Source organism: Mauremys reevesii, linkage group 3 (assembly GCF_016161935.1).
Source record: "Mauremys reevesii isolate NIE-2019 linkage group 3, ASM1616193v1, whole genome shotgun sequence".
In the NCBI taxonomy this organism is placed as follows: domain Eukaryota; kingdom Metazoa; phylum Chordata; order Testudines; family Geoemydidae; genus Mauremys; species Mauremys reevesii.
Genome location: NC_052625.1, coordinates 45,302,526 through 45,327,379, shown reverse-complemented (window position 1 = coordinate 45,327,379; position 24,854 = coordinate 45,302,526). Strand labels below are relative to the sequence as shown.

The following is a 24,854-nucleotide window of genomic DNA, read 5'->3' as shown; positions in this document are numbered from 1 at the left end:
ATGCTACGAGCTTGCTCGGGTTCCAGCTAGCCATCTCACTGCTCATTCTACAAGAGCACAAGCCTCTTCTGCCACCTTCCTGGCCCATGTCCCCATCCAGGACATCTGTCGGGCAGCTACCTGGTCTTCCGTTCACACCTTTGCTTCCCACTACGCATTGGTGCAACAATCCAGAGACGATGCAGCCTTTGGCTCAGCAGTCTTACACTCTGCCACGTCTCACTCCGACCCCACCGCCTAGGTAAGGCTTGGGCATGACCTAACTGGAATGCATAGGAGCAATCACTCGAAGAAGAAAAGACGGTTACTCACCGTTGTAACTGTTGTTCTTTGAGATGTGTTGCTCATATCCATTCCAGACCCGCCCTCCTTCCCCACTGTCGGTGTAGCTGGCAAGAAGGAACTGAGGAGCAGATGGGTCGGCAGGGGTATATAACTAGTGCTATAGCGGCGCCACTCCAGGGGGCGCCCAGCCGACCCGCCAAGTGTTGCTAGGGTAAAAATCTTCTGATGAGCGTGCACGCGGCGCGCGCACACCTAACTGGAATGGATATGAGCAACACATCTCGAAGAACAACAGTTACAACGGTGAGTAACCGTCTTTTTCCCACTGATTAAAATGTAATAAGGAACAATAAAATCTTATCCTATGAGGACTGGTTAATTTCTCAATCAGTTCACATTAATAGATTCCAGGAATGTTACTACAAGCATGGAAAGCCTGCGCTTAGCAAGCCGATGAGCTTAAAAATAACTTTTGTCTTTTTAAAGAATAGAAACATTATGTACTTCAAAGCATGGTGGACCTCTAAAATATACTTGAGATATTATTATGATAGCGGTTACATGACTTGCTACATGTACATGTTTTGTTCATGAATGGTACATATTCTGGAGAGAGAATAAATAGGACTAATGATTTTGAACTCTTCATTCACAGTAAAGAATTTCTGGCCTTTTAAAATCTTCTGGACCATTTATGGTTTGAGTGTTCAGTCTACTAAGGGACTCTCAGTGATTTTGCTCAGGAGGAAAGTGAACAAAAAGTAAATGATGAAATCAGCTACCATTTGTAAAATGTTTTTAAGATATAAAATGCCATATACATGCTATGTACTTTTTATTACTGTTGACTGACTGACTCTTGTATATACTTCAGTGTTTTGGACAGGAAATCCCAGCACAGAATTTACATGCACTTAAGGAAATATGCTATGAGGAAATAGCTTGTTCCAAACAGTACTTAAAAGGAACCATGGAGGAACTGCTGTATCTAAGAACAAAAAGATGGTGACTTCTGAAAATTACATCACCAAATGAGGAACCCACAAAGAAGACATAACTTCTACTGTAAGTATCATTACTATAGACAAATAGCCCATATTGCATAATTTTGGTGGTTTTGTAATTCTGAATGTCTGATCAGACTCTGGAGCTTGACATGGTGGATCAGGTGAACTAATTTCTATCTTGAAGCTACAGTTCAATGGCTTTCAATTTACCTGCCAAATCCAAATAAACAGATAATATTTTTATCAGGTTTATTTGAAACTAAAATCTTAAATTAAGGTTTATACGTAGCTCCATTATTTAATGGACAAATTATGTGTATGCATCTCTAACTTTCCCTATATTTAGATGAGAAAACTTAAGCAAATCCACTAATTTCTCTATAATTTGTCTTCAATTATCATTTACGAAGTTTAATTCTTCTTTGATCTGATCTAGTATACACCAATGATATATCTTGAAGTACACATACACTTCAATATCTATTTAGGGCTCAATCCTGAAATATGCTGAACACTCTGACCCAGCAAAACTCTTAAGTGCTTGCTTTTCGTTAGTACTTACGTCAAATATGTATTGAACTTAAAACTAAGCACATTCTTAAGTAATTCTATGGAAGCTAATTTTTTAATTTAAATGTTTTAATTCACAATTTTTTTGGATTATTGTTCATAACTTGGTATTTCTGAAATAGAAGTAGGATTCATCTTTCTTTTGCATGCTGGGTTATGCTAAAATCTTCTCAAATACTTGGCACTATAATAAAAATAAGGGCTATCATTCACTGGATTTAACTTAAGCTTTTGTTAATTATTCATTTACATGACCCTATTTTTAAGATATGAAACTTGGCTGTAAAAGTTGGAATTAAATATAACTCTGAGTGATTTCTCTGTATTTTACTTCTTACTTCCCCACCCCATGGGAAGTCAATGTGATATTAGAGAATAACGGGTATTGTCTCCTTTGAACAGAAAACTTGTTTAATAATTTGCAAGTCACTATTTTATAACATAGTCTTGAAACTTTGGGAGAAAAATAAAATGACAAATATTTAATTAGTATTGAAAATTAAAATATTAAGTAAATGTTAAATGTATCTTGAATAATGTCTCCAGTGATCCCCAGCTCATAATTTCACCCAAATGTGCATGAAGTATGGCAGCTGTTTAACAGCCCACAACAACATTATGCGTCAGTCCAGCACAAAATATGAAGAATACTTTTGTGAAACCACAGGGAGCACTTAGGGAGACAGAATGCAATTACCTACACTAGAATTCAAGCAGAGCACTAAGCCTGCTTTCAGCAGAAGGTGCTATTCAACATCAGGAAGGGTGCCAGAATCTGGTTCTCAGAATATTTAATACACAGACTAATTACATGTGCATGCAGCCATCATTTGACATGATAACACTAGTTATGTTAATAACTTTCAACCTCATAATGGAACACAGCCATAGTGTTATTACACAATCTGCATTTAATAAAAGGTGTGACTATGTATTTATGTGATGAACATAACTTCACAGCAGGTTTTGTGGTCAGTCTGAAATCTCAGCTAATTTAGTTAAAAGAGAACCTCACACATAAAAATAAAGGAAAGAACTACCTACGGGCTCATTCCCTGTGTCAAAGGAAATGTCACACATGGATTTGGCCCTTCTGTCTGTAAAATTATATTAGGACTGTGGCTATAACCAACTAAGGAAGCAAATTCAGAAGCTAACAGTTAATTCTAAATTCTTCATACTGAGAATAATTCATCCTTTTGTGGAAGGTGGTCAAACGAGGTTGGCACCCAGGCTGTCTTGACATTAGTGTTATAGGGCATGGCTTGAACCTGGGTTCTGCATCAGGTCCCAGTAGGTTGGTGCAGAAAGCAGCATTAGAGTTGGCCTGCAGTAGAGGAACTGCTGGGACAACATTTAAAAAGAACCAGTAACCAGATTACCTTCATAAGGGAGGAATGCCTTGCAACGTCCTTGGAGAGAAGTTCAGCATGTGCTTTGCTGAAGCCCCTCCTAGCTTCAAAACCCAGATTATTTCCTTGAATAAAACCTGTGTTAACTATTTTGGGAGAAAGGAGGGGATGAATTTTATCTGCTGTGCATTCAGTTCTGTGGCTCATGGATGCCTGTGGTGAATTGTACCTTGCAAGCTGGAATACTTCAAATGCAACTGAAAGACCTAAGATTGATGCATCAATTTTAACTTTTGAAAATTTGAATGCTCAATAGTGATATTAGTGGCAACTTGTGTCCATTATTAGATAGATTTAGTGGGATTTATACGCATCCTGAAGCAAACAGCAGTTGAGCCATGTAAATTCAGAATGAGATGGCGATCTCATTCCAGAGGTGATCAGTTCTTTGTGGTGGATGTGTTTTCTTTCCCTCCCCCACTTCCCTGCCCTTAATGAAGGCCATCATGCTGCTTATTGTCAATAAAGCTGACAGAGCACGTGAATGCAGTAGAGGGAGTGTGAGCTGATTTCCCCAGAAACCCTGTAGCATTCGAGTGCTATATTTACATCGTATTAATAAATCTATCTTTAGTTTATATTAAACTTTCATCCTTCTCAAATTGTAGTCATACTACACTAGTGAAATGCATCAAACTCTGGGGGGCCTACCAGAAGCTAGCTGACTGCACAGTACAGCAGAAGGGCTAGGGGAAATTTTGGCCATGGACAGTGGAGCAAAACCCGGTCTTGTGAATAATAACATCATGCTTAAAGGCCATTCAGAGCAGGCAGTATTTGTTTTTAAAGTAATCTCTAATAGGGCTTTACTCTGACTGCATAGCCATGTTGCTATTTGTGTACTCACAGAATAGACATTGCCAGTAAAGCCATAATATAAAATTAGAGAGGCAAGGTTAACAGAGGAAATATTACAATCTAGTAAACATCCTGTTACCCCAAATAGCACTACCAGGACTTCATTTTCCAAACATACCTGAGAGGCTGAGATGGAAGTGTGTAAGGGGGAATAAAAAAATAGGAAGCCAATTGGAAATTCTAGGTGCTTTAAAACAGTGTCATGTTTGAAACAGAAAGATAAAAGGATTGGAGGGTGTCCCACAGCAGCACTTTCAAGTTCCAGTTGTTTAAAACATCTGCAGGACTGGCAGTTGCTCAAACAGTGCCTTAGGTCCAGGGGCGGCTCTAGAAATTGGGCTGCCCCAAGCAGCGCGGAGCGCTGCGCCGCCCTTCCCCGGTCCCGCGGCGGGTCCCCTCTTCCCGCGGCTCCGGTGGAGCTCCCGCCGGCATGCCTGCGGGAGCTCAACCGGAGCCGCGGGAAGACGGGACCCGCCGCAGTCATGCCTGCGGCAGGTCCGCTCGTCCCGGGCTCCGGTGGACCTGCCGCAGGCATGCCGGCGGGAGCTCCACCGGAGCCAAATGCCGCCCCCCCAGGAAACGGCCGCCCCAAGCGCCTGCTTGGCGCGCTGGTGTCTAGAGCCGCCCCTGCTTAGGTCAGTGGTCTCACCAGACAGGTTGTACTAAACTCTTGTACCTTATGTTCCTTCAAGCAATGATGTTTCCTGCAGTTGTAGGTCAGCTCAAGACGTTGTTTCAGAAGCTGTTTACACTTGGGCGCAGCCCATATGATTGTGTCGTGTCTCATGGCCCAGTGTTTCTTTTGGTGCAAACTCAACTGTGGTGAAGATTGTGACTGATGTGAAATTTGGGAAGGTAGCAAACGTACAGGACAGTCATAAACTACAAAGAGACCTGGTGAGACTGGAACAGTGTGAGCACCAGGCAATAAGTAGAAATTCAGTCTTACCAAGTGTGAAGTCCTATGCCTAGGGAGAAGAAATAAACAATGCATATAGAAAATGAGGGTGAGAGAGCTAAGCAGCATCACATTAACGTGAATTTATTTTTGTCTTGTCCTGTTTAATACTGTCTTAATGTAATCAGTTACCATGACTATTGGAGGGAAGGAGTAGAAGATTGGAAGGGGATGTGATCTACAAAGACCTTAGTTTTAAGAAGTGATCGATAGTATGAAAACCATTGCCTTCTGTTATTGCTATTGTGACAGCCAGGTAGCACTTTCCACGCATCTGTATGCCCTATAATAGAACCACAAAGCTGCTTAGGCCTCTAAAGGTGTCTTTTAGGTGTCCCTGTAATCCACAAAACTGCTACTCACCTACCACCTAACTCTATAGGCACTTAAACTCACTTGGCACTGAAGGTTTTGCAGTAAAATTCCCTAGGTGCCTAAGTTCTTTCCTCTGAGCATGCATGCTGCTGCCTCGCTCTAGGTGTCCAGTTGCCTATCTCCTCCTCTAAGCTTCAGAGGCGTCAGTGAACCAGAGGAAGATAGGTGTTCATCTGCTTGTCTTGCATGCAGTGCCTGGTCTGGTGAGCGTGCTCAGAGATGGCCTCCTTGCATACACAAAACAGCCAGGGGTGGGGCCAGAGAGGAAGATGACCTCCCTTAGAACCTTTGGCCCAGTAGTTAGCACATTCAACCAGGATGTTGTAGACCATCAGTTTGTGTTCTCCCTCTGGCTGATGAGGAGATGAGATGTAAACAGTGGCCTCCTACCTCCCAGGGGAGTGCCCTAACCGCTGGGCTATGGTATCAGTCTCTCTTTCTCTGGCCCAATTAATATTTAATTATATAATTAAAATGGAACAACGTCAATAGGAGAGAATGAGGGAGCCCCATGTTAAAATATCCCATAGTCCAGAGGTTAGGAGCCTCACCTGAGAGGTGGGAGACCCCTGTTCAAATCTCTTCTAATCAGGCCGAGGCAGGTCTTGAACTGGTATTAGCTCACATCCTGGGTGAGTGCTCTAACCACTGAGTTAAAGGTTAGAAGGGAGGACTGCCTTTTCCCCACATCTCCCCAGGCTGTTCTGTGTGCAGTTAGGCAGCCTCTGAGCATGCTTACTGGATTGGACCCCAAATGCGAGTTGGGTGCTTCTCCGCCAATCTTCCTCCACTTCATGGCTCACAAGCAGAGATAGAAGCCTCCCTGCACCTGGGACTTGCCTATTCACATGAGAGACATTGCCCTTCTTGATGGCATCTCCCATTGGCTAGTATAGATGACGCCCTGCTTAGTGTGCTGGCTTTGTTAATCACATCCCTCTTCATTAATTATGTAGGAGCCTAGGTGCCTAAATTGGGCTTTGTGAATTGCAATGTTGTACATGTGACTTTTTTTCCCCCTAGACATCTAAGTTCCTTTTGTGGATCCAGGCCTATATGTTTATATGGCCCCCATCTGTCCATTATCTGAATGCCTAACAATAATTAATGAATATTATCCCCGCTATACCTCTATAAGGTAGGTAAGCATTATCCCTATTTTTCAGAACGGGGAACTGAGGCATAGGGCTAAGTGACTTGTCCAAGGAGACACAGGAACTCTGTGGCTGAACTGGAGATTGGATGCAGGTTTCCTGAGTTCACAGTTCAGTTCCCTTTCCACTAGACCATCCTTCCACCACTCTCACCATATTTAGTTAGTTGGTCAGTGTCCAAGTTGCCCAGTTTGTGTGGGTCTTCACAAAAAAATACTTAAAAGTCCCCTCCCCCAAATTGGCGAGGGGATTCTAAGGCATGGATGGTACATAAAAACTTTTAAAATTACTAGATTTCAAATTGCACACTTCCCAAGATAAACAAACAAGGGAATACAGGCAGATACATCATGTTCGGCTATGGCACTGTTACTGAAGGAATATCAGGACTCATAGAAACCATCCTCAAAGACAGTCACCATGCAAAGGGACAATTTTCGCCAAGACAATAACAACTTCCTCCAGAAACTCTGTATCATTAACTAGCCCCTCAGAACACAATCCTTGCCACCATGGACGTCAACTCCATATACACCAACATCTAACTATGACAACATTGTAGCCTGACTTAAATACCTACAAGATAATCAATAATGCTTGGAAATCCACCTCAAATACTTCGCCAAACTCATCCATTTCATTGTCACCCACACCAGCTTTACATTCAACAACAAACACTTTGCCTGCACAATGGGAGTAGCCAAGGGTACTAGGCTGGCACCCCAATATGCCAGCCTCTTTGTGGCCCACTACAAGGAAGAATTTCTGGGAAAATGCACCACAGATCCAACGATATACCTCAATGATATTCCCATCCTCTGAACAGATGAATTAAACTCCCTCATAGATTTCCACCACAATTACAACCACTCTCCATTTATCATACTTTCCCTAGAATACTCCCACACCACCATCAGCTTCAACAATAGAGTCCAAAAAATGGCTCTACCTAAGAAACCCACTGTTCTTCTTCGAGTGATTGCTCCTATGCATTCCAGTTAGGTGTGCGTGCCGTGCGTGCACGGCTCTTCGGAACATTTTTACCCTAGCAACTCTGGCGGGCCGGCTGGGCGCCCCCTGGAGTGGCGCCGCCATGGCGCTGAATATATACCCCAGCCAGCCCGTCCACTCCTCAGTTCCTTCTTACCGCCCGTGACGGCCAGTTGGAACAGTGGAGTGCTCTCTGTCCTCCACAGCCCTAGCATTTCGCTACTCTTGTATGTATATAGTTGTTCAGTACTTAGTTGTTAGATAGTTGAATAAGTTAGTTAGTTATAGTTTAGGATAAGGGAATAAGGGGGGTTTACCCCTCTTCTTCCGCAACCGGTGCGGGCTCATGCCCAAGGCACCGGGGTTGAAGCCCTGTGCGACTTGCCAGTGGCACATGCCGGTTGGGGATCCACACGACTCCTGCCTGCGTTGCCTCAGGGAGACTCACCATCCAGATAAGTGCCCTATCTGCACGGCTTTTAAACCTCGAACGAGAAAGGAGCGGGACAGTCGTTTGAAACAGCTCCTCATGGAGGCAACGCTCCAGCCCCCGGCACCGACCCCACTGGCGCCGAGGTCATCGTCGGTGCGCAGCGCACCAGCGGCCCCAGGCCGCTCCGGTACCGAGGCTCCTCGACCTCCGCAAGCGGCACCGACGACCCGGCACGGTTCCCTCTCCCCATCAAGGAAACGTAAGCCGGCGAGGGTGACCTCGAAGCCGCAGCCTTCGGGACCAGGAGCCCAGCCATCACCGACGCCTCCGGTACCGGCTGTGGCGGTGCACAGGCCGTGCACCGTACCGTTGACTCCGGCGCCACAAGGGCCGTTGAGTCCGGTACCACCCTGCTCCCCGGTGCCGACCGCGGTCGAGCTACAGCTCCCGTCCACGCCCGAGATGTTCTCGACGGCGAGAGAGCTCATAGAGCTCACAGAGGCACCGAGCCTCCGGCCCCCGGCGCTGCCGGTGTGGGCTGTTAAGTCAGCGGGTAAGCCGGCCAGGATGCAGCCCCCTTCCCCTGACGGACGGGATAAACGGCGCTCCAGGACTCGGTCTTGCTCCCAGTCCCGAAGACGGTCACCGTCGCGCCGCTCCAGGTCCCGGCACCGCTCACCATCGCGGTACCGTTCACCTTCTCGACGCCGGTCGCAGTCCCGGTACCGCTCAACATCGCGGTACCGGTCGCACTCCCGGAGACACTCCCGGTCCCGATCACCGTCCCGTCGTCACCGCAGAAAGTCCGATTCCCGGCACCGTTCCCGGCACCATGACTCCCGAGGCCGCTCCCGGCACCGCCGGTCGAGCTCCCGGTCGAGCTCCCGGCACCGGTCGAGCTCCCGGCACCGCGGCAGTCGATGGTCTCGTTCGCCATCTCAGTACCGCGACGACCGGCACCGATCCTTGGCACCGTCCGGGGACAGATTGCCAGTTTCGACAACGCAGTCCGTCAGCGCCTCTGCACTTTCGTGGCCATCTCGTCACTCATCGGTCGCTTCGCGGGCAGACAGCTATGGCCATCTTCAGGCGGCCCCGCAAGGACAGGTCCACGGTGCACAGCAGTGGGGTTTTTGGGTCCCCTGGGCCCAATACGAGACTCAAGGGCTCCCTTGCCCCCCGCGGACCCCAGCCTCCGAATGCAGGGTGCCGGAGGCCACAGTCAGCAGGCCGCCCCCATCACCGGGTGAGGCCCAGTTACCGCCTGATCCCGTGGAGCATCCACGGTCCGAGACAGCTGCCCATGTAGAGGAACCACTTTTGGAGGCGGTGGTCCAAGGTCTGTCCTCGTCATCTTCACCAGATGAGGCGGTGGCGGGGGCTTCCACAGCAGACCCTCCACCTATTGACTTACGGGCCCACCAGGACCTTCTTCGCCGGGTGGCGAAGGCTATCGACCTCCCTGTAGCGGAGGTCACTGAGGACGAAGACCCGGTGACAAATGTAATTGGAGCGGAGGCTCCAGTGCGGGTGGCCTTGCCATTCATCCACACTATTCAGAAGAACGCCACTACCATCTGGTGGTCACTGGCGTCTGTCCCTCCCACCACCCGCGGTGTTGAAAGGAAGTACTCCATCCCACCCACGGGGTACGAGTACTTATACACCCATCCTGCACCAGACTCGCTCGTGGTCCAGTCGGTCAACGACAGGGAGAGGCATGGTCAGCCAGCTCCAGCGCCGAAATCCAGGGAAGCGAGGCGCATGGATCTATTGGGCCGAAAGGTTTATTCGGCAGGGGGTCTCCAGCTCCGGATCGCCAACCAGATGGCCCTCCTCGCCAGATACACCTTTGACATCTTGGTGTCCCTGGTGAAATTCGCAGAGCTGATCCCAACAGCCTCGCGCCAAGAGTTCACGGCCCTCCTGGAAGAGGGCAAGAAGTCCTCCAGGTCCTCCATCCAGGCTGCTCTGGACTCCGCGGACTCGGGTGCTAGAACCCTGGCCTCAGGAGTAACCATGAGGCGCATCTCCTGGCTGCAGTCCTCCACATTGCCACCGGAGGTGCAGTACACTTTGCAGGACCTACCCTTCGACACTCAGGGTCTGTTTTCTGAAAAGACGGATTCCAGAATTCAGACCCTGAAGGATGGTCGAATAGCCATTCGCACTCTGGGGATGCACACACCGGCTACCCAGCGAAGGTCATTCCGGCAGCAACCCTACCGGCCATTTAATCAGCCTAGGTCGCGACCCTATAACAGCCGCTGACCCGGTCTGAATCACCGTAGACCGTCCGGCAACAGGCGCAACCAGAGCCAGGCGCCTTCCAAGGCCCCTCAAGGGCCCGAACAGACCTTTTGATGGGACGCCCGAGGACGGCCCATCAGTCTCTGTACCGGATCCTTCCCGTTTATTTTCCAACCGCCTTTCCCGCTTTCTTCCGGCGTGGTCCCAGATAACATCGGACAGCTGGGTGCTTCGTACAATCCAGTCTGGTTACCGCCTTCAATTTGTTTTGCCCCCTCCTTCCCACCCACCTTTCCTGTCCCTCTTCAGGGACCCCTCTCACAAGCAATTCCTCCTCCAAGAGGTCGAGACTCTGTTGAGCTTGGGAGCCATAGAGGAGGTGCCTCCCGACAGGCGGGGCAGGGGATTCTATTCCCGATATTTTCTCATCCCCAAGGCGAAAAGAGGTCTCCGACCCATATTGGACCTCCGGGAGCTCAACGCGTACGTGCTCAAGCTCAAGTTTCACATGGTCACCCTGGGGACCATCATTCCCTCCCTGGATCCGGGAGACTGGTTTGCCGCCCTCGATATGAAGGACGCGTACTTCCATATCGCGATTTACCCTCCCTATCGACGCTACCTGCATTTCGTGACCAACGGTGCGCACTACCAGTTTGCGGTGCTACCCTTCGACCTGTCCACCACGCTGAGGGTCTTCACCAAATGCATGGCAGTAGTTGCTGCTGTAGCCCTGAGGATTAATCTGTTGGTCTGTATAAAATGTTTTTTTGATAAAAGTGTGTAGGCTGCATAGATTAATAGAATTATTTACAATAAGCTGTAATGCAAGATACCTAGAAACTTCTATGCCAGACATCCTGGCCAATTTCCTCCGTGACGCTGAAAGCAACCTTTAAGACCCTTACTCAGAAAAGTAATAATAGGATACAAACCTACACAAAATGTCTAGGGACCTTTTGAATGTCTGCTAACCTTTCACCTAGATAGGGTGAAAAGGGGGGAATTTCTGCCCACAAATTTCACACATATACACCGCAGATGCGTACATATCTGTCATCCATACGCACATAAAAGGTCAGCCTATGAAAACAGGTACCCTCACCTTTCCATGGGGGAAATACAAATTTGGGCATAGGAGGAAGGATTTCTCCCTATAAAAAGGGTGACAATCCACCATTAGGCAGGCGATACATCTTTCTATTCTCCATCGCCTCACCCTGCCTACATCTACGAAAGCTGTCAAACTACTAATAAATCGTGGTGTTATTTCTTTTCAAAGTTGTAAGTATGAAATAATTCTTATTTCTGCTAAAGCATCTAAACTATAAAGGGTTTAACTTATAACCAGTTTCTTTATAACTTCCTCTATCAAAGGTGTAAACAACACCCTATTGCTGCAAAGTGCATTTAGAACTGTGATATTTGTAACTTTGTAATCTCAAACTGCTTTTAACATTTTACATTTACTTCTTGTTTCATTGATTTTAAATAAAAGGTCTTGATTGACTAATTTTGTCTCAGTGTAATTTCCTGTCATATACCCCCAATCTCCTTGTATAAATTCTGTGAAGCCTGATTCAAGACGAACTTTATCTTCTGATCACACATATTGGCGAGCCATACCCATATTATTAATATCTATTAATTACTAATATTAATTAATTATAAAATTAATTATTAAATAAAACTAAATTAAGTGGATAAATTCCACTGTCCCTACTAACCCTCCCCAAATCAGGCTACGCTGCAGCCCTCCGCCGTCGTCGCATTCATGTATACCCGTAGCTCGACGATTGGCTAATTCGCGGGACATCCCGACAGCTGGTAAAGGACCAGATGTCAGAGATACTATCCCTGTTTCGGTCCCTCGGCCTTCTCATCAATGCCGAGAAGTCCACTCTAGCTCCATCGCAGCGGGTGGAGTTCATCGGAGCGGTCCTCGCTCCACTTTGGCCAGGGCCTGCCTCCCTCGCTCTCGGCACCAGACGATGGTCTCCATCATCCAGGACCTTCTCACCTTTCCCACGACAACGGTTCGGTCCTGCCTGCGCCTCCTGGGCCACATGGCGTCCTGTACGTTCGTCACCGCGTACGCGAGGCTCCGCCTTTGCCCTTTTCAATCTTGGCTGGCGTTGGTATACCGCCCGAACCGCGACTTGATAGACATGGTAGTCACCGTCACAAAGCCGACACTTGCTTCGCTCAGCTGGTGGCTGAACCCAGAAGTCGTGTGTGCAGGAGTCCCGTTCCGTCCTTCTCGCCCATCCATCACCCGGACCACGGATGCCTCAGCGTTGGGATGGGGGGCTCACCTGGGCGACCTTCACACCCAGGGTCTCTGGTCACCCCAAGAGCTCGCTCTCCACATCAACGTCCGGGAGCTGCGAGCGATCCGCCTAGCGTGTCACACCTTCCGACCCCATCTGCAAGGCCGCTGCGTGACAGTCTTCACGGACAACACGACGGCGATGTTCTACGTGAACAAGCAGGGCGGAGCCCGCTCCTCCCTCCTCTGCACGGAAGCGATGCTCCTGTGGGATTTCTGCGTGACCCACTCCATTCACCTGGAAGCGTCATTTCTTCCAGGAGTGCAGAACACGCTGGCCGACCATCTCAGCAGGTCGTTCCTCTCCCACAAGTGGTCTCTTAGTCCGGATGTGGTGCACACAATTTTCCGGAGGTGGGGGTTTCCCCAGATAGACCTGTTTGCCTCCAAGGAGAACAGGAAGTGCCATCTGTTTTGTTCATACCAGGGTCGCTCTCCAGGCTCCCTGTCGGACGCATTCCTCTGCTCCTGGACGGATCACCTCCTCTACGCCTTCCCTCCGTTCCCGCTCATACACCGAGTGCTACTGAAGCTTCGGAGGGACAGGGCCCACGTCATACTCGTCGCTCCAGCCTGGCCGAGGCAGCACTGGTACACCCTGCTGCTTGAGCTCTCCGTTTGGGATCCCATGCCCCTCCCGTTATGGCCGGACCTCATCACGCAGGACTTCGGCAGACTCCGCCACCCAGACCTACAGTCCCTCCATCTTACAGCTTGGTACCTGCGTGGCTGACCCACGCAGAGAGGGACTGTTCGGCGGCAGTGCAGCAAGTCCTGCTAGAGAGCAGAAAGCCTTCCACTCGCTCCACCTACCTTGCGAAATGGAAGCGTTTCGCGCTCTGGTGTGATCAATGAGGCCTCAATCCCTTCCTAGTCCCCGTCCCTACCATCCTGGACTACCTCTGGTACCTTAAGGAGCAAGGTCTGGCGGTCTCCTCCTTGAAGGTGCACCTGGCAGCAGTGTCCGCCTTTCGTCCACCCATGGGAGGTCGGTCCATCGTCTCTAACCAGATGGTTTCCCGCTTCCTTAAAGGCCTGGACCGCTTGTACCCGCCGGTGCGACGTCCTACCCCGACCTGGGACTTAAATCTCGTGCTGGCCAAGCTTATGGGACCGCCCTTCGAGCCTCTGGCCACGTGCTCTCTGCTCTACCTCTCCTGGAAGACAGCCTTCCTAGTCGCAATTACATCGGCAAGACGGGTGTCCGAGCTCCGTGCCCTCACGGTTGGTCTGCCATATACTGTCTTCCGCAGACAAGGTGCAGCTTCGACCACACCCGGACTTCCTCCCTAAGGTGGTGTCGGCCTTCCACCTCAACCAGGAGATCTTCCTCCCGGTCTTCTTCCCGAAGCCGCATGCCTCACCTCGCGAGCAGCAGCTTCACACCCTCGACGTCCGCAGGGCCCTCGCTTTTTATATCGAGCGTACGAAGCCCTTCCGGCGTTCGCCACAGCTGTTTGTGGCGGTTGCCGACCGCATGAGGGGCGAGCCGGTCTCCTCGCAGCGGATTTCCTCCTGGATAACGGCATGTATCCGGACATGCTACGAGCTTGCTCGTGTGCCACCATGCCGCCTCACCGCGCACTCGACGAGAGCGCACACCTCGTCGGCCGCCTTCCTGGCCCATGTCCCCATCCAGGACATCTATAGGGCGGCCAGCTGGTCCTCTGTCCACACCTTCGCTTCCCACTACGCGTTGGTGCAGCAATCAAGAGACGACACAGACTTCGGCTCAGCAGTATTGCACTCTGCCACGTCTCACTCCGACCCCACCGCCTAGGTAAGGCTTGGGAATCACCTAACTGGAATGCATAGGAGCAATCACTTGAAGAAGAAAAGACGGTTACTCACCGTTGTAACTGTTGTTCTTCGAGATGTGTTGCTCCTATCCATTCCAGACCCGCCCTCCTTCCCCACTGTCGGAATAGCCGGCAAGAAGGAACTGAGGAGCGGATGGGCCGGCTGGGGTATATATTCAGCGCCATGGCGGCGCCACTCCAGGGGGCGCCCAGCTGGCCCGCCGGAGTTGCTAGGGTAAAAATGTTCCGAAGAGCCGTGCACGCGCGGCGCGCACACCTAACTGGAATGGATAGGAGCAACACATCTCGAAGAACAACAGTTACTACGGTGAGTAACCGTCTTATCACTTACCTCCACAGATCAGCAATCACCCCAGACACACCAAGAAATCTGTTATCAACAGCCGGATACCACAGAATTTGCTCCGAAGAGAAAGTCAAGGATACAGCCTTAAAACTGCCTTCACTAAACAAGGGCACCAAACCAGAGAAGTGGCATCATAGAAAAGGCCACTCAAATACCCAAGAAGAATTTGCTTCAATACAGGGGGGAAACCCCACTTGCTGCACACCCCTAGTTGTCACCTACCACCTCAAACTGGAATCTGTCTGGAGTATCATCGAACACTTACAACCCATACTTGATGGGAACCACATCTTGTGAGAAATCTTTCACTTAGCCCTCTTCTGGCCTTCAAGCTCTCCGCCCCCCCAAAACCCTGCCATGCTCATGATCAGAAACAAACTCCTCGCAGACCAAGACACACCAACTCAAAGCAGCACTAGATCTTGATAGAACAACCGATGCAAATCCTTCAGACATATCTCCACTGCTACAATGATCAATATGCTGCACAACGTGCCTTTAAAGATGCATGGGTCCTACACATGCCCATCACAACATGTATCATACCTCATCCAGTGCATCAAATGCCCCAACAACAACTGTGTGGGGAAACCAGAAAGTCACTGTACTCTCAAATGAACTCTCACAGTAAAATTTAAAAAGACAAAAACAGTATCACTCTGGGACAAAACTTTTCACAAAGCAGTCAGTCCATCTCTGATTCCTTAATCTTAGCTGTCAAAAGAAACCTGCACAACCCTTTCAAAAGATGAGCCTGGGAACTTATATTCATAACTCTGCTGGACACAAAACCATGGACTTAATAGAGACAATGGTTTTATGGCATGTTACAATGCTTTGTAAAACACTGTACTGCCTGCTAAACTTTAATTGCCCATTTCATTTTAAGTGGTTTCCTTCAGCATGTGTGAACTTCTTTATGCTTAACAATCTGTCCCACCTTATATTTAGCTTGGACTCGCTGGCCACCTTCTGCAGACCTGAGGAAGAGCTCCATGAAGCTCAAAAGCTTATCCCTTCCACCTACAGAAGTTGGTCCAACAAAAGAGATTCCTTCACCCAATTTGTCTTGTTAGAGTTCAAATTGGCTGTTTCACTTTAGCAGTCAGCAGGGTGTGTGCATGTGTCAATATTTTAAATATTTGAATTTAAAAAGTTAATTTGACTGTTTTTACATCCTATTTATGGTCATTTTCTATGTATATTTGAGCATTCAACTTTTCCTAGCATGAATACTTATGTACAAAAAGGAACTCATAGCTTGAATTCCTAAATACTTGCTGATGGTAAATGTTTTTCTATATATGTAAAATTGACAATTTGGACATTTTTGGTTAGTTATGAAAGTCACATGGTATTGCTTCTGTCCCGACTGAAGGATTTGCAGTCAATCACCACAGTGCTAACTGTGTATTTGGTTTCTGCAGTTTCTTTTCCTAACTGAGGAATGGAAGCAAAGTTATGTGACTTATGCCACTAAGGACACCAACATGAATTGCATATATTTGCAAACTGCAAATGACCTCCAGACCAATACATATAGAGGAAATTCATTAATAATTTTGAATAGCAAATTTTGGTAATTTGGCAATGCTGTTTGCAGAGAACTCCCAAACAAAAATGTATGTGTTAAGGTTGGGCAAATAATTTGTAAAACATATCCACTTAAACGTCAGCAAGCACCCAGATTTTGGTTTAATTTCTTTATTCATGTAACAAATAGCCATTTAACCACTTCTCCTCAGGGGTGCTGGAACATTATTTATAGTGGGGGTGCTGATGATGGAAACCATGTATTTGGTGTTATTACTACTTCAAGCCAGGGGGTGTGGCAGCACCCCTAGTTCCAGCACCACTCTTCTCCTTCCCGTCATAACTAACCTGGGTTGGGGGAAAAGGAATTTTTACATCCAAAGGCCCATTTTTTGATAAAGGCTGCCTCTTTAAAGAGATGGAAGCTGGACCGCGCTGACAGCAAACTATCTGTGACCTTTCTTGTTGTTTAAACATTTAAATATGGCGTGGTAAACCTCAGAGTAATAGGAATACAAATTTCCTTTTTGGCATCCCTCCACTGCATGATTTATCTCTTCCTTCTTGATTATTTGGCTCGTGCAGAAGGAAGGACACTTGGTAAAAGTAATCTTGCCCTTTATTAGTTGCTTAGTGTTTTGACACACTACCTGGTGCACTAAAAAAAGCATAGTAAATAAACAAAAGTGCTGCTGTTTAATGATTTCTGAGTTACCCCAAAATAATGTAATATTTCTTTGATGGGAGAGTGGGGTGGGGATGGGGGATCAGAATTTTATTCTTCTGTTTCATGTGAAGATGAGATGAAGGTGACATAACAAGATAATGCACATAGGTATGCATACTATTGTGTCCTGGGCAGCATTCCAGTGGGAGCGCTGTTTCTCCTCCCCTTTCTCTTTACCTCACTGGGAGCTGGAAACACTGAGGGCTAAATTCACAAAGGTACTTAGGTGCCTAAGCCCAACATTTAGGTGCTAATGAAATCTCAGAACCACCACTCAACTACTGCTAAACTCTGTAGGTACTTAGGTGGCTTTGCCTATGCCTACCTTCAGAAACTTAAGTCCTGATGCTGCTCCACAGCTAATGAGCTGTTCGGAACCCCGGATCATGCCTAAACTTCAGTGGGGTTTTGAAACTAGGCATTCCTCAGCCTATCTTGCCTGCAGAGCATAATCAGGAAGAAAGGAGCTGACCACTACGGAGTTGGACAGAGGAAAATGTCAGAGAAGGCCTGGCAGTTCATAACCACCAGAGGAAAGAATATGGGGGCATTCTATGCAGCCGGAGACAGAAAAGGTTGGGCAGGCTGTGGCCAGCAGAGAGAAGAGGAATTCTGTACAGGTAGACATTTCCAGGAGGATCCCAGGTCCTCAGTGTGGAAGATATCTCTCAAGATCCAGCTGGTCCAAGGGAATGAATAGATACAAAGGTCATACCTGTGGACTGAAAGAGTTCTCCAACTGTCCAATGAAGACAGACTATTCTTGTCGGGGATTCAGTACCCAGAAGAATTGAAAGAACATTCTGCAAAGGACAGGTGGACAACAGTACAGTGTGCTGTCTTCCCAGAGCCAAGATACAAGATGTCACTCTAAGATTCGGTAGGCTTCTGACATTGACTGGTAAGGATCCATTGATGATGGTTCATATCACCGTGTGATGCAGTGTCAGTGCTATCTCACAAATAATAGATTTCTTCTTCAGCACACTTCTGAGTTTGCTGAAGCATGTCCAAGAGATCATCTCTGAGATCCTTTTGTTCCATGGATGAAGGAAGGCAGAAGATTCGGCAGGAGAACCGCTATCTAGATAAGCAGCGTTGGATGGACGGTTTGGCTTAATAGAACATTGGTCCACCTTCTATGGGGAGAAAGAGCTGTATAGTTTTGGATTACCTCCATCTTAGTAGAAGAGAGACCAATCTCCTTGGGGCCAGGCTGGAATAGTCAGGAGGGCATTAAACTAATAACAAAAAGGGGAAGGTAAAAAGAGGGAAGATATGAGTGCTCAATTAGCACAAAATTGACACGTTGAGAACAAAATTAATCAAAGAGCATGAAGAGAATAAATTATGTAGTTGTCTATACAATACTAGCACCCTCTGTAACAAACAAGAGGCATTGGAAGCTAATTTATTAGCATGAATTTGATCTAGTTGGTATTACTGAACCCTGGTGGGAAGATTAATAAAGAATTAAAGGAGGGTAATTTAATTCAAATCAGAATGGGTTTATGGAAAATAGATCCTGTCAAACTAACTGTAGCTTTTTTGATGCAATTACAAGTTTGGCTATTAAGATAATAGCATTGATGTAAATATACATAGACTTTGTAAGGACATCGTACCATGTGACATTTTTATTTAAAAACTAGAATGATATAAAATTAATATGGCACATGTTAAATGAAGTTAAAATTGGCTAACTGATAGGTCTCAAAATATAATTGTAAATGAACAATCACGATTGAGGGGTATGTGTGTTTTCAGTGGGGTCCTGCAGGGATCAGTTCTTGGCCATATACTATTTAACATTTTTATCAATGACCTGGGAAAAGACATAAAATCATCACTGATAAAGTTTTGCAGATGACACAAAAATTGGAGGAGTGGTAAGTAATGAAGAGAACACAGTTCACCGATTAAGAGTAATCTGGTAAACTGGGCGCACATAAACAATATGCATTTTCATAAAGCCCAATGTAAAGGAGCACAAACACTGCCAACTTAAGTGCAAGAGTGTAATAAGAAAAGCCAAAGAGGAGTTTGAAGAACGGCTAGCCAAAAACTCCAAAGGTAATAACAAAATGTTTTTAAGTACATCAGAAGCAGGAAGCCTGCTAAACAACCAGTGGGGCCCCTTGACGATCGAAATACAAAAGGAGTGCTTAAAGATGACATAGTCATTGTGGAGAAACTAAATGGATTCTTTGCTTCAGTCTTCACGGCTGAGGATGTTAGGGAGATTCCCAAACCTGAGCTGGCTTTTGTAGGTGACAAATCTGAGGAACTGTCACAGATTGAAGTGTCACTAGAGGAGGTTTTGGAATTAATTGATAAACTCAACATTAACAAGTCACCAGGACCAGATGGCATTCACCCAAGAGTTCTGAAAGAACTCAAATGTGAAGTTGCGGAACTATTAACTAAGGTTTGTAACCTGTCCTTTAAATCGGCATCGGTACCCAATGACTGGAAGTTAGCTAATGTAACGCCAATATTTAAAAAGGGCTCTAGAGGTGATCCCGGCAATTACAGACCAGTAAGTCTAACGTCGGTACCAGGCAAATTAGTCGAAACAATAGTTAAGAATAAAATTGTCAGACACATAGAAAAACAAAAACTGTTGAGCAATAGTCAACATGGTTTCTGTAAAGGGAAATCGTGTCTTACTAATCTATTAGAATTCTTTGAAGAGGTCAACAAACATGTGGACAAGGAGGATCCGGTGGACATAGTGTACTTAGATTTCCAGAAAGCCTTTGACAAGGTCCCTCACCAAAGGCTCTTACGTAAATTAAGCTGTCATGGGATAAAAGGGAAGGTCCTTTCATGGATTAAGAACTGGTTAAAGGACAGGGAACAAAGCGTAGGAATTAATGGTAAATTCTCAGAATGGAGAGGGGTAACTAGTGGTGTTCCCCAAGGGTCAGTCCTAGGACCAATCCTATTCAACTTATTCATAAATGATCTGGAGAAAGGGGTAAACAGTGAGGTGGCTAAGTTTGCAGATGATACTAAACTGCTCCAAGATAGTTAAGACCAAAGCAGATTGTGAAGAAGTTCAAAAAGATCTCACAAAACTAAGTGATTGGGCAACAAAATGGCAAATGAAATTTAATGTGGATAAATGTAAAGTAATGCACATTGGAAAAAATAACCCCAACTCTACATACAACATGATGGGGGCTAATTTAGCTACAATGAGTCAGGAAAAAGATCTTGGAGTTATCGTGGATAGTTCTCTGAAGATGTCCACGCAGTGTGCAGAGGTGGTCAAAAAAGCAAACAGGATGTTAGGAATCATTAAAAAGGGGATAGAGTATAAGACTGAGAATATATTATTGCCCTTATATAAATCCATGGTACGCCCACATCTTGAATACTGTGTACAGATGTGGTCTCCTCACCTCAAAAAAGATATTCTAGCACTAGAAAAGGTTCAGAAAAGGGCAACTAAAATGATTAGGGGTTTAGAGAGGGTCCCATACGAGGAAAGATTAAAGAGGCTAGGACTCTTCAGCTTGGAAAAGAGAAGACTAAGGGGGGATATGATAGAGGTATATAAAATCATGAGTGATGTTGAGAAAGTGGATAAGGAAAAGTTATTTACTTATTCCCATAATACAAGAACTAGGGGTCACCAAATGAAATTAATAGGCAGCAGGTTTAAAACAAATAAAAGGAAGTTCTTCTTCACGCAGCGCACTTGTGGAACTTGTGGAACTCCTTACCTGAGGAGGTTGTGAAGGCTAGGACTATAACACTGTTTAAAAGGGGACTGGATAAATTCATGGTGGCTAAGTCCATAAATGGCTATTAGCTAGGATGGGTAAGAATGGTGTCCCTAGCCTCTGTTCGTCAGAGGATGGAGATGGATGGCAGGAGAGAGATCACTTGATCATTGCCTGTTAGGTTCACTCCCTCTGGGGCACCTGGCATTGGCCACTGTCGATAGACAGATACTGGGCTAGATGGACCTTTGGTCTGACCCGGTACGGCCGTTCTTATGTTCTTATCTAGGAACAAAGAATGTTGGCCATACTTATGTGATGGGGAACTCCTGACCTGATGTGGTTTTTTTAAGATCCATTTACACCACTCCAGCCTTCTTCCCTGCAGAAAGCTATAGGAACAGAGATGAGGGTCTTGCCCCAGTAGCCATCCTTTAAAAATTTGCTAATGTTGCCTAAAATAAATAGTGCAAATAATGTAATCTATACTCTTAATTTCCCTTTACTTATTATACAGAGTAAAATTCTGGATGGGGTATAGTTCTCTGGAGGTTTTGAGCATGCCATGGGGCAATTTGCAAATTTGAGGCACCGCATTTTACCTATCTCTTAGTTAAGAGAAATTAAGCTGCTGCCTGCAAGACGTTACTTGGTCAAAGTCCCTCTGAGAAAGGAAGGCCAAATTCCCTTCTCAGAAGTCCAAGTGTGACTTGCATTCTCTTTGAGGGGAGATGCATGCAAGTATTCAACGATAGTTTGGGGCATTCTAAAATCAGAGGCCCCATCCACTGGAGGGAGGGTGATCTAGTGGGAGAGTGATCTCTGCCACAAACTTCCTGTGTGACTTTGGGCAAGCGCTTAATCTGCCTGCTGGCCTTAATTCCCCATCTGTAAAACAGAGATACCTCACAGGGAAGTTGTAACAATAAATACATCAAAGATTGTGAGGTGCAGAGAGCTTATGGTAACGGGGGACTATATAAGTATCTAGGATACCTAGATCCAGCAGTCCTTACTCATATGAGTAGTTCCTGTGACACGAGGAAGCGTTGGAGGACTAGGCCCGAAATTTTAAAACTGTTTATGCCTTGTATAGCCATTATTGGGTACTACATCTTGCATATCATATTTATGCATGGATAGATTTGATTATTTTAAATGTTTTTGGGTTGGTGGGTGCTGCTTTCTGCTGTGCTTTCACTTCCATCCAAGACCTATATACACTGCACAAAAGGAGATGCTTAGTTCTCGTATATAGTGGAGGTCTCCCTATTCCCAATTGTACCTTGTTAGTATTGTCGCTTGTGCTTTCATGCCAAATTCTGAGGTCCCTCCTTCAGCAAACTCCCTTTGAAGATTATTAGCTGGCTAGGTACTGAAGGCATTTAGGGCCTGATACAAAGACTACTGAAGTCACCGGATAAACTCCTATTGAATTCAGTGGGCACTGGGTCAGACCCTGAATGCCTGACAGTTTTCTGGCTTCTAATGAAGTCCAGTGTGAATTTGCCTGAATAAGAACTGAGTGATAGGTTGATAGATTTGGCCTGTTGGAGCCTGGGTACCAACAATAAGTGTTTTCATGGCTAAATTATCAGAAGCAGAAGAGAAACAACATATCAGCACTTCTTTCTAAACTTTTGTATTAATTAAAATGTTTTAGAAAGAGTGGACATTCAGTTTTCTTTGATCAGTATTTACCTGCCTTGAAATGGAATGGGAAGCATTGAGTAAATAAAATAGGTGGTTCTGTTTCATTGTCACTTCTGTATCTTCTGGTGTTAAAATGCTATAGTATAATTTCCCAGTATCATACATGTTAAAGAATTGAATCACATCTCCCTGTCATCCTAAAGTAACTGTACACTTGTGCCTTCCATATACTTAAAATTTAGGTCATCGTCTCTATGGTGCTCAGGGTGTGAAAAATCCACATCCCTGAGCACCGTAGTGATGCCATCCTAACCACGGGCAGCTAGGTCAATGGAAGGATGCTTCCATCATCCTACCTTCTGTTGTGGAGGGAGGCGGTATGTCTACCATGACAGAAAAACCCTTTCAGCTCTCTTACGTGGATACCAGTAAGTCCTGCATTGCAAATGCAGACTTAAAAATCAGCCTCTCTTCTCCGAGTACTCCAGTGCTGAATGTACCAAAAAGGAGGAGTATGTTCAAAAAAAAATTAGATCCCTTAGCTGGAGGATAGATACATTAATGGGTATTACCCAAGGTGGTCAGGGACACAACATCATGCGCTACATGAAATTGCCCTGTTCTGTTCATTCCCTCTGAAGCATCTGATAGTAGCTGCTGTCAGAAGATCAAATACTGGGCTAGATGGAACATTGGTCTGACCCAGGGCTGGTGCAAGGCTATTTTGCACCCTAGGCAAAACTTCCGCCTTGTGCCCTCCCCTCCTCTCCCTGCAGAGCATCGCTTACTATAAACTTTCAAAAACGAATACTGCATAATGTGGCATTGTTTGTTAGAATTAATACAAGGGGGTCAGAGGAGATGATCACAACGGTCCCTTCTGGCTTGGGGGAACCTATGAGCAAGGAGGAGGCTGAGACTGCCCCCAGCTCGCAGGGTCTCTAAACGTTCCCAGGCTCTAAGTACTTTGCCCCCCAGGGGGGACCCAGGGGCAAGGAGGGCAGAGCCAGGCTCCCCCAGGGATCAGGTGAGGATCCCCCTCGGGATCAGGGCCGGCTCCCCACATTGGCACAGTGCCACCGAGGGGAGTGTCAGTGTTTGGAAGCAGCACCTGCACCAGCCCTTTCCCCTCTGTCACGCTGCAGGGTTTAGTTTCACTTTCCCTCGCCCCAGCCCAAAGTGTGGCACGCTGGAGGGCAAAACTCACCTGAGCTCAGGACCGCGTCCTGCCTCCCCCAATGGCTCCATTCCTCGGCCGATCTGGTCTCTGCGCCCGGCCGGCTGTCTCCTCCTTGCTCCGCTGCAGGCTCCCACTGACCATCCTGCGCAGTGCCCCCTGTTGCAGGGGCAGGTTTGTTATGGAGGCCTCGCTCCCTGCCCTGCTTAGCTGACTCCCATGATGCTGGACACACTTTTTGGGGTCCCCAAATCTTGGCGTCCTAAGCAGCCACCTAGTTTACCTAGTGGTTACACTGGTCCTGGTCTGACCCAGTATAACCGTTCTTATGTTCTTGTGTGTGAGCCTTTCTTATCTAAAACATGTATGTCTTTAACAAAATTCACTTTGTTTTAGGAGCATTTAACTGACTAAACAGAGGTGGTTGTGAGTTGTTTTTGTTAGTAGGCCAAATGAGGTCTCTCTTTCTAGAAACACTTTCAGATGGTATATTTTAGAAAGTGATCTTTATCTCAATGTAGCTTTTTCTTGCAGAATGTATACTCGCAGATCGATGAAAACATACTGCTCTGTGCCTAAAAGCAGAATTTTTTGGGCAGCTTTTTTTTAAACAGAACTATTTCAACGGTTATATGTATTCCAGGGACAATGAGATTAAAAAGAGATTACTCAGGATATGTGAACTCACATGAAGCAGAAAAAAGATTCCCATGAGATCCTCTGAACTGAAACCACCAAGTTTCACAAAGCTCTGGTCATGAGTGGGTAGAAAAAAGGATGTTTTTATAAATAGATACTCTTTTCAGTCCTGTAATTTTTTTAATTAGCTAATTAACCCACATGTTTCAAAAATAAAACAAAACATTCTCTTCTAGTCTGAGTATCATAACAAACTTCAAGATGAAGAGAGGCTTTCTCTCCCCTCCCCTTTGTGAGAAAGTTAGAAGTGGATAAACTAAGGCCATGGGTCTAGACCTGCATCTCCCTACTCACATGACAATCCTGCTAATGAACTAGTCATAGTAGTAAGGGCCACAGAACTGGGCCCTAGAACAAAAACCATTTTTCAATGTTAACGTTGGACGCATGTCTGTGATTCTGTACTGTAAATTCTCACATGGGATTATACCTTTTCTTTTTTTCTAGATAAAGAGCATATCTGTTTCCAGTAAAAAGAGCTTGCATACGAGACACAGGTTGATTATCTAGAAGCATGTAAGGATATGAGATCACAGAAATGATAGCA

The 24,854-nt window shown here is 46.3% G+C and overlaps 1 protein-coding gene across 1 annotated transcript in view; it reads left to right on the top strand.

Annotated features, from left to right (window-relative positions):
• The window catches only part of KCNK2 (potassium two pore domain channel subfamily K member 2), a 224,320-nt gene that overhangs the window by 41,345 nt on the left and 158,121 nt on the right, over positions 1-24,854 (top strand). The window contains exon 4 of the mRNA XM_039532271.1: positions 1,160-1,350. Coding sequence (XP_039388205.1) covers positions 1,317-1,350 — 34 coding nt within the window. The 5' untranslated portion in view covers positions 1,160-1,316. The remainder of the gene's footprint in view (positions 1-1,159; positions 1,351-24,854) is intronic.